Source organism: Convolutriloba macropyga, chromosome 7 (genome assembly GCF_964194025.1).
Source record: "Convolutriloba macropyga chromosome 7, txConMacr16.3, whole genome shotgun sequence".
NCBI classification, from domain to species: Eukaryota; Metazoa; Xenacoelomorpha; order Acoela; family Convolutidae; genus Convolutriloba; species Convolutriloba macropyga.
Window position 1 is genome coordinate 46,428,366 of NC_134474.1, and position 11,118 is coordinate 46,439,483.

The 11,118-nt window shown below is 33.1% G+C and overlaps 1 protein-coding gene across 1 annotated transcript in view; it reads right to left on the reverse strand.

The window, feature by feature from the left end:
* The window catches only part of LOC142342916 (chloride channel protein C-like), a 200,357-nt gene that overhangs the window by 42,440 nt on the left and 146,799 nt on the right, over positions 1–11,118 (reverse strand). The window contains exon 14 of the mRNA XM_075394591.1: positions 5,262–5,401. Coding sequence (XP_075250706.1) covers positions 5,262–5,401 — 140 coding nt within the window. The remainder of the gene's footprint in view (positions 1–5,261; positions 5,402–11,118) is intronic.

The window sequence follows — 11,118 nt, forward strand, 5'->3', positions numbered from 1 at the left end:
ATGCGCTCATTTACTCTTCCATGATGAAGCCAAGGATAACTGTAATTATCCAGGGAATTTCAAACGACTAAAAAGTATAAAGGACAGTTAAAGACAAATGCAAGAAATACAATTAAAATCTTCGAGCAAGGGGTGTCGAGGTCGTTAAAACCATAATCTATGCCTTTCATGACTATCAGCCTATCTATTCTTCCTTGAAAAAACATTGAAACCGGTTCATTGTTCAGGAAATTTTATACGAATAAAAAGGCAAACTAAAAATAACAGTTAAAGGCAAAATTTTAAAAAAACTCAATTAAGTTCATCGAGAAAATTTTGTCGAAGCTCTTAAAGCCAGAGTGTATCCTTAAATATTTTATCTATATCAATTGTGCCTTATTTTAAACACCAATAATGTAATATGTAAACAGTCAATAATGAGATAATGTGACAAAATGAGAAAGAAACGTGAAAAATGGGCCAATGACTAAAAATACAAAATTTTTGTGGAATCTAATAGTATCGAAGCCGAAAATCAATAACTTAACAGGTAAGACCACAAAATGTTATTTTTAAATCAGTAGAAAAACGCAAGTTTGATAAGCCATTGTTTATTTAAAAACCAATCAAGTCAAAAAACGACCAAAATCTTATGAGTGAGGAAACTAGATATGTTAATTTGGAACTGCTTAGTAAACCAATTGAACATATCAACAGTGAGCTTTGTTTTGAATTCTTCTGTTCCTTAATTAACATAAATGAGACCGAATTTCCTTTTTTCAAAAAAAAAACGACTGATTACAATCCGAATTATTGCTGTTTGGCCATCAGGAACACTCAAATGCTTCGAATGTGATAGATCTAGATAATCTGTAAGTTAAAAGATCGAAAATAAATGCTGCCGTTTTGATAATCATAGAGTAAAGTTAGCAACAAACAGGAAACTTTTAATTCCAAACTACTATCAATGGAAGTGGAAGTAGGTCAAGACTGGCTTGGTTTTAAGTTGACAAAGATTGTATTAATTGTTTCCGGGTCTGTAATTCCGGAAAACTTAATCAAAGTGGACTAAAGAAGCTTATTTCGGGCAGTTTTTGATGAAAAAGGCTGAAATTTGAAATATTTAGCCAAATTTTTGCCAAGCAAAATTAAATCAAAATAGTAAACAATACTGTTTTGTCTTAAGAAAAATCAAACAGTACAATTTTTACATATTTCAGCAAAATTGACGAAATTTTTGGCAAAACTTTTGGAAAAAGTGAATAAAATAACGCAAATCGGTATATTATTCACAAAAGTAAACGACGATAACTCGCTTTGGAAAACAAATTTCAAAAAATCTTTTAAATTCCATATTCTACGCTCGACGGGCTTTTTAATGATACCACTCACAACGAACGGAAAACAACGATCGGTCAAAATTGTCTGATAAAAAAACCCATTTGAGTATATTTCCTCCACCCCCTCAAGAGGGGTCGGAACAACAAAGACAGGTAATGTGCATGCGCACAAAACCCTCCGACCGCACATAATAAGGTTAACTTTTCTTTTGTTTCTAAGCATGAAACTAAACGTTTTGTGATTAGTAGTTATGATATCAAATTTGCTATGCTTGACTACCATACTTTGTTCGCATAAATCCGTCCCACCGTAAAATATTCGGACAATTAACTGTTTTTCTCTCTCTCTCTCTCTCTCCTTTTGCTCCGAACGCACATAACATTCCGGCTACAGAAGTTGAACTTTCAAATGAAAAAGACTATTTCATAGTTCATGAGTTGACTAGCTCCTGGAGGGCAAAAGATATTTATTTTGTAACAGGCACGAAGCAAGAGGAACTGGTCTCATTATGGTTTTTTTTACAATCCAGAGGTTTTGGGTTGCTTTGGGGAGCTGCCTTTTTTTAAATGACCTGTTCGCATTTTTCAACTTTTTATGTCAATGGGAAGTCACCTGAGAGTGTTGATTTCAGTTACTCGAAATTGCTGAAGACAGCGAAAAGTTTACTAAACTTGAGGCGTCAGAATTTTTCAAACTGCGCTGAAGCAGAATGAGAACTTTGGGTTTGAAGAATTTTTGTGACACAATTTTTCCTATTATAGCCCCCCCCCCTTATGATATAAATACCAAGATTTGGGGGCAATAGGTTATATAACCACTAAGCTGGGGGCTATAATGGGAAAGACCCTTTTTCCATTAAAGGAAATCTGAGTTCTGTTTTTGCTGGTTTATCACATCATTTTGTCATAAATGCGAACCGAGGGTGATACTTGTGTTCTGATGAATCGTAATTGAAAATTTTTTGAATTAATTAACACGCAGCTGATCCTTTTTTTGACTTTATCACTTCGTGATTTTACAAAAAAAAACTAGAAAATTTGCGTGTTTCGCCGGATCTTTGCTAATATCCTGGAGTATCACTGTGTTGTCTGGTTAATGCCAAAATCAATTGGCTTTCTTGTGTGGCCCCAAAACAGCTAATTAAACTGTCCAGTTTTCTATTACGGTTGTTATCATCGTAACTCCATTTTTTTTAAAATAAGTAAATTTTGACTGTTGCTGGTATTCGTTATCTCTTTGTCGTCTTTCAACTCAATTTCAGCTTTGAAAGTTGATAAGTACGGAAGAATAACGAAATTTAGTTTATTATGCCCATTGGCAGATGATTTTCTGAACTGATTTGCTTCCATGAATAATCCAAGTTATTTTTTGGGTGACCCGGCACTTGGTCATTTTGACAGCTTACATAGTCCTTCTGATAAACCATGAAACATAAATGAGTCTGGTAGAAAAATTTGAGTTCTTAAAGCATCAGTCGATAGTCTGGCCCTACTTGTTGCTTTGTGCTATGGTGTATCCTAATGTCAATATCAGGTCTCAACGGTTAAGGAAACGTTATTCCCTAACAAACTGTTCCCTGATCAGGTATGGAAATACAAATTGGGCAATACGATCAAAAAAAGATAATTGAAAAGAGTTTCTAGAAATTTCAATATGAATACCCTAAAAAATTGAACTAGCAGATAAATCAAATGAAATGACATTCTGTCATTAAAAATGATTGAGACCGCTTTAATTGCAAATTTATATATAAATAAGTTAATAAGCTAAACAAGCTACAGTAAAATCAAATATCTTGATTGGGCTCCAATTTATCTGATTGCTGGTTGACTAAATAATCAAAACTTTGCACAAAAAACGGGAAAAAATGGCGTACGAAATCAAAAGTCACAAACTATTGATTGGAAACACAACAAAACATCACTTCTACAAGCTCAGAAAACCCAAATCCTGCCAATAAATAACCGTAGTCGTTAGAACACAAATAGAACTATAAATGCAAGTGAAACTCAAAAACGTACACAAAATTTCACAACAACACATGGTGTGAAAGAAAAAAAACACATAGCTTAAATGAGCAAATTAAAAACAACAAAAATTTGCCGATTCCTCTTTAGAGAGAGAGAGAGAGAGAGAAATCTCCAATCATTAATGAGTCTTAGAGATTAGAGTACAAAACGAACAACAAATAGTGGCAAAACTGAAAAACTCGACAAATTTTTGCAGGTCACGGAAAACAGACGAGCTCTAGAACAAAATCTTTATGGAGGTTAAAATATGATTTGTTAAACCGTTATTGGGACCTGCCATCAATCCAACAAGACAACATAGAAAACAACAAATACGAGTAAAACCTAAAAGTTTATAATAGAAATATAGCGTCAAAGTTTGAAAAAACAATCGTTATTCCTTGATAGATTCACATAAAATTATCTATGCACCTACATAACACATGCATCAGCCTTATTATCATTTGCTTTAAATCAAGAGAAAAAACGACAAAAATAAACAGCAGTCAAGAAGCACGAAGGAAAAAAATCCACACAAAAGCAAAAGAATGTTCAAACAGCAAACTCTCGCTTCACTTTAATAGCAGTTTGAAAAAAATTCGCACATTGAAACTACTTTTCCTTAGCACAATAAAAAGTGTGACGATTTGAAAAATAGTGGGGAACCTCTACTATCCAAATCCTTTTCATAGTCAGAACCAAGATGAGTCTAGCAACAAGATGAGTCTTGCTATTGCATTGTGGCTATTAGAGACAAATTTTTGTTGTAAATGTAGACATAGATGGTAAAAAGATCTGAAATTGACCAAAAACAAAATAATTACAAAAAAAGCTAGTGTAAAACTAGCAATAACAGGAACTTATTTACGGAAAATGTCAAAAAAATTTAAACAACGATAAGTCCTCCGATACCGCATTTTGATCCGGAATTCTTCCAGAAGATGAGTCTAGCAACAAGATGAGTCTCGCTATTGCATTAAGGCGACTAGAGACAAATTTTTGTTGCAAAGGTTGTTATATGGGAAAAATATCTAAAATTGACCAAAAAATTACAATAAAACAAGTCTAAAACTTGCAATAACAGGAACTTATTTACAGTGAAATGTCAAAAATCTAAAAAATTTAAACAAAGATAAGTCCTCCGATAACGCATTTTAATCCAGAATTCCTGCAGAATAAATCAATAAAAATTTATTTTATTTAAATATTCTGCGCATGACGGTTTTTTTATGATAACAATCACATCATTCTACTATGAATATATATATATATATCTAAGAAACCAGACCAAACAAATTTCATATGCGATTAAGCTTCCACTTATGAAGATCTGGTTAAATATTTTCAGATCATACCCATGAATATAATTTAATTGTCTCCTTGAAAATTTCAATACGACTGAGATTTTCTCATAAAATTTTTTGCAAGTTTTTCCGACGAGTGCATACATGATCAGTACTGAAAAAATATATTAAAAAAAATATCAATTTTTTTCATGCAATGTATGTCATCAGATATAATTTTTGAGTTGTTTACAGAAAAGTATTTGAATTAATGTTCCAGAAGACCTACTACGTTCAACGTTTTCCCTGTCAACAAGAGCGGTCAAATCACTGCACTTAGAATGAAAGAAATGATGTCTATAACGCATTTGTTACTATACTTCTCCGAGTGATACGAAAAATCAATTATTGCGCAATTAAAAATTTTTGTTAAACTGTTTTACTCCAAAATTCACGAATCACGAAGATGAAAAAAGAACAGAATAACGTTCCCAAGTTACTAGCACACAAAATTCTCTGGTTATGTCTGGTCTTTCTAAGTCATATATGATTCACAATAATCACATAACTTTTTTATAAAATAAAAGAAACTTTAACTCGCGTTGTTCACGAGATACATAATGAAACATGCACTGAAAGCGAGACTCACCTTCGTTAATAGTGTTGTTAGTGTGTACTACGAACTCTGACTCCTCGTGGATGACAGTCTTGACTCTCCTACAAGGCCAGATCGCATCCTTCTCCCTATCCTTAACTACCTCCGGAATTCTTCTGTGGCACAAATTTGGTCTAAGCACACAAAACTTACATTCACTCTTTTCTCGCTATGCAACCGCAACATTTATACAGTTTATACAGTTAAGCCACGCACGTACAATAATAAAGATGCAGTAACCTCCGAAAACCGTAATTCGAAACTAAAGATAGTTTTATGTAATACATACAACAAGGAGGCTCGGTAATGTGCGTTTGCACATAAAATTCCGACCCCGCTCATCACATTTTTGGCATAAATGTCTTCCAAATGAGGAACCCCCAAAATAACAAGTATTTTTCAAAAAAAGTGTGTATGAACAAAAAGATCGCCTCCAACGCAAATAACTCAGTAGAGTAAAAAATGCCGCATTAGAATGATGAGATCAGCCATTATTTAGAAAGCAAGTCAAGACGAAAAACAAAATCAAACAACAATAACAACAAACATTAATTACATCCAAAATTATATGTCGAATTTCTTTAAAAAAAATTGTGAACAAGGTCAAAAGAGCGTCAGATAAAACTAAAACTAAATAACCTAACTTGTACTCCAACAGAAAGATATGGGGCCACTCCATAATAAGGCTCGGTAGACAAATAAGAACAAAAAACAGCAAAGTTAAAAAATTGACTTTTTAAAACAATTTATTTCAAAGTAAGGAAAACCATTAGACAGCAATTGGAAACATCCAACATTTTCCTGATAGCACAATTCTCCATAGGGGACATCAAGACCTATCATTATTCGCTTTTTTATGCGGTTAAAAAAAGAACAACAAATAGAGAAAACAAATAAAAATTCAAATTATGCGAAAAAAGGCTGTCGAAATTGTAAAGCAATAACTTGCCCCTCAAAATATGTTCAATTCAGCCTTCTCCGGTTCCCAATAATGTGGTATGCGAACTTCCATTAATGAGAATAGGTAATACAAAAACAAAAAAAAGAACAAGTGTCAAAATTTAGAAATACTTTTGTAGTTTTCGAAAACAATTATTTTCAAAGTCATGAAAGCCATTAGCTACAAAAAGAAATTACTAAATAGATTTGTTTATCGTCAAAGGGAAGCGTTTGGACCTGCAATTGTTCAGACTATGTCTTACGTCTAAAAAAAGAACGTCAAACGTAGGCAAAAATCAAAAGTTCGTTTACTTTTTTGCGAAAAACGCGTCCGAAGCCAGTAAATTCATAAAGAATTCCTTAAAAACATTAGATTTTGTACAATTTCACCTTCCCTTGACAATAATAACGTCATATGTAACAATTGAGACAATTAGAAAACAATTGTTTTCGAAGTCATGAAAGCCGTCGGCTATCTACTCAAATCAGAGTATGCGCTCATTTACTCTTCCATGATGAAGCCAAGGATAACTGTAATTATCCAGGGAATTTCAAACGACTAAAAAGTATAAAGGACAGTTAAAGACAAATGCAAGAAATACAATTAAAATCTTCGAGCAAGGGGTGTCGAGGTCGTTAAAACCATAATCTATGCCTTTCATGACTATCAGCCTATCTATTCTTCCTTGAAAAAACATTGAAACCGGTTCATTGTTCAGGAAATTTTATACGAATAAAAAGGCAAACTAAAAATAACAGTTAAAGGCAAAATTTTAAAAAAACTCAATTAAGTTCATCGAGAAAATTTTGTCGAAGCTCTTAAAGCCAGAGTGTATCCTTAAATATTTTATCTATATCAATTGTGCCTTATTTTAAACACCAATAATGTAATATGTAAACAGTCAATAATGAGATAATGTGACAAAATGAGAAAGAAACGTGAAAAATGGGCCAATGACTAAAAATACAAAATTTTTGTGGAATCTAATAGTATCGAAGCCGAAAATCAATAACTTAACAGGTAAGACCACAAAATGTTATTTTTAAATCAGTAGAAAAACGCAAGTTTGATAAGCCATTGTTTATTTAAAAACCAATCAAGTCAAAAAACGACCAAAATCTTATGAGTGAGGAAACTAGATATGTTAATTTGGAACTGCTTAGTAAACCAATTGAACATATCAACAGTGAGCTTTGTTTTGAATTCTTCTGTTCCTTAATTAACATAAATGAGACCGAATTTCCTTTTTTCAAAAAAAAAACGACTGATTACAATCCGAATTATTGCTGTTTGGCCATCAGGAACACTCAAATGCTTCGAATGTGATAGATCTAGATAATCTGTAAGTTAAAAGATCGAAAATAAATGCTGCCGTTTTGATAATCATAGAGTAAAGTTAGCAACAAACAGGAAACTTTTAATTCCAAACTACTATCAATGGAAGTGGAAGTAGGTCAAGACTGGCTTGGTTTTAAGTTGACAAAGATTGTATTAATTGTTTCCGGGTCTGTAATTCCGGAAAACTTAATCAAAGTGGACTAAAGAAGCTTATTTCGGGCAGTTTTTGATGAAAAAGGCTGAAATTTGAAATATTTAGCCAAATTTTTGCCAAGCAAAATTAAATCAAAATAGTAAACAATACTGTTTTGTCTTAAGAAAAATCAAACAGTACAATTTTTACATATTTCAGCAAAATTGACGAAATTTTTGGCAAAACTTTTGGAAAAAGTGAATAAAATAACGCAAATCGGTATATTATTCACAAAAGTAAACGACGATAACTCGCTTTGGAAAACAAATTTCAAAAAATCTTTTAAATTCCATATTCTACGCTCGACGGGCTTTTTAATGATACCACTCACAACGAACGGAAAACAACGATCGGTCAAAATTGTCTGATAAAAAAACCCATTTGAGTATATTTCCTCCACCCCCTCAAGAGGGGTCGGAACAACAAAGACAGGTAATGTGCATGCGCACAAAACCCTCCGACCGCACATAATAAGGTTAACTTTTCTTTTGTTTCTAAGCATGAAACTAAACGTTTTGTGATTAGTAGTTATGATATCAAATTTGCTATGCTTGACTACCATACTTTGTTCGCATAAATCCGTCCCACCGTAAAATATTCGGACAATTAACTGTTTTTCTCTCTCTCTCTCTCTCCTTTTGCTCCGAACGCACATAACATTCCGGCTACAGAAGTTGAACTTTCAAATGAAAAAGACTATTTCATAGTTCATGAGTTGACTAGCTCCTGGAGGGCAAAAGATATTTATTTTGTAACAGGCACGAAGCAAGAGGAACTGGTCTCATTATGGTTTTTTTTACAATCCAGAGGTTTTGGGTTGCTTTGGGGAGCTGCCTTTTTTTAAATGACCTGTTCGCATTTTTCAACTTTTTATGTCAATGGGAAGTCACCTGAGAGTGTTGATTTCAGTTACTCGAAATTGCTGAAGACAGCGAAAAGTTTACTAAACTTGAGGCGTCAGAATTTTTCAAACTGCGCTGAAGCAGAATGAGAACTTTGGGTTTGAAGAATTTTTGTGACACAATTTTTCCTATTATAGCCCCCCCCCCCCCTTATGATATAAATACCAAGATTTGGGGGCAATAGGTTATATAACCACTAAGCTGGGGGCTATAATGGGAAAGACCCTTTTTCCATTAAAGGAAATCTGAGTTCTGTTTTTGCTGGTTTATCACATCATTTTGTCATAAATGCGAACCGAGGGTGATACTTGTGTTCTGATGAATCGTAATTGAAAATTTTTTGAATTAATTAACACGCAGCTGATCCTTTTTTTGACTTTATCACTTCGTGATTTTACAAAAAAAAACTAGAAAATTTGCGTGTTTCGCCGGATCTTTGCTAATATCCTGGAGTATCACTGTGTTGTCTGGTTAATGCCAAAATCAATTGGCTTTCTTGTGTGGCCCCAAAACAGCTAATTAAACTGTCCAGTTTTCTATTACGGTTGTTATCATCGTAACTCCATTTTTTTTAAAATAAGTAAATTTTGACTGTTGCTGGTATTCGTTATCTCTTTGTCGTCTTTCAACTCAATTTCAGCTTTGAAAGTTGATAAGTACGGAAGAATAACGAAATTTAGTTTATTATGCCCATTGGCAGATGATTTTCTGAACTGATTTGCTTCCATGAATAATCCAAGTTATTTTTTGGGTGACCCGGCACTTGGTCATTTTGACAGCTTACATAGTCCTTCTGATAAACCATGAAACATAAATGAGTCTGGTAGAAAAATTTGAGTTCTTAAAGCATCAGTCGATAGTCTGGCCCTACTTGTTGCTTTGTGCTATGGTGTATCCTAATGTCAATATCAGGTCTCAACGGTTAAGGAAACGTTATTCCCTAACAAACTGTTCCCTGATCAGGTATGGAAATACAAATTGGGCAATACGATCAAAAAAAGATAATTGAAAAGAGTTTCTAGAAATTTCAATATGAATACCCTAAAAAATTGAACTAGCAGATAAATCAAATGAAATGACATTCTGTCATTAAAAATGATTGAGACCGCTTTAATTGCAAATTTATATATAAATAAGTTAATAAGCTAAACAAGCTACAGTAAAATCAAATATCTTGATTGGGCTCCAATTTATCTGATTGCTGGTTGACTAAATAATCAAAACTTTGCACAAAAAACGGGAAAAAATGGCGTACGAAATCAAAAGTCACAAACTATTGATTGGAAACACAACAAAACATCACTTCTACAAGCTCAGAAAACCCAAATCCTGCCAATAAATAACCGTAGTCGTTAGAACACAAATAGAACTATAAATGCAAGTGAAACTCAAAAACGTACACAAAATTTCACAACAACACATGGTGTGAAAGAAAAAAAACACATAGCTTAAATGAGCAAATTAAAAACAACAAAAATTTGCCGATTCCTCTTTAGAGAGAGAGAGAGAGAGAGAAATCTCCAATCATTAATGAGTCTTAGAGATTAGAGTACAAAACGAACAACAAATAGTGGCAAAACTGAAAAACTCGACAAATTTTTGCAGGTCACGGAAAACAGACGAGCTCTAGAACAAAATCTTTATGGAGGTTAAAATATGATTTGTTAAACCGTTATTGGGACCTGCCATCAATCCAACAAGACAACATAGAAAACAACAAATACGAGTAAAACCTAAAAGTTTATAATAGAAATATAGCGTCAAAGTTTGAAAAAACAATCGTTATTCCTTGATAGATTCACATAAAATTATCTATGCACCTACATAACACATGCATCAGCCTTATTATCATTTGCTTTAAATCAAGAGAAAAAACGACAAAAATAAACAGCAGTCAAGAAGCACGAAGGAAAAAAATCCACACAAAAGCAAAAGAATGTTCAAACAGCAAACTCTCGCTTCACTTTAATAGCAGTTTGAAAAAAATTCGCACATTGAAACTACTTTTCCTTAGCACAATAAAAAGTGTGACGATTTGAAAAATAGTGGGGAACCTCTACTATCCAAATCCTTTTCATAGTCAGAACCAAGATGAGTCTAGCAACAAGATGAGTCTTGCTATTGCATTGTGGCTATTAGAGACAAATTTTTGTTGTAAATGTAGACATAGATGGTAAAAAGATCTGAAATTGACCAAAAACAAAATAATTACAAAAAAAGCTAGTGTAAAACTAGCAATAACAGGAACTTATTTACGGAAAATGTCAAAAAAATTTAAACAACGATAAGTCCTCCGATACCGCATTTTGATCCGGAATTCTTCCAGAAGATGAGTCTAGCAACAAGATGAGTCTCGCTATTGCATTAAGGCGACTAGAGACAAATTTTTGTTGCAAAGGTTGTTATATGGGAAAAATATCTAAAATTGACCAAAAAATTACAATAAAACAAGTCTAAAACTTGCAATAACAGGAACTT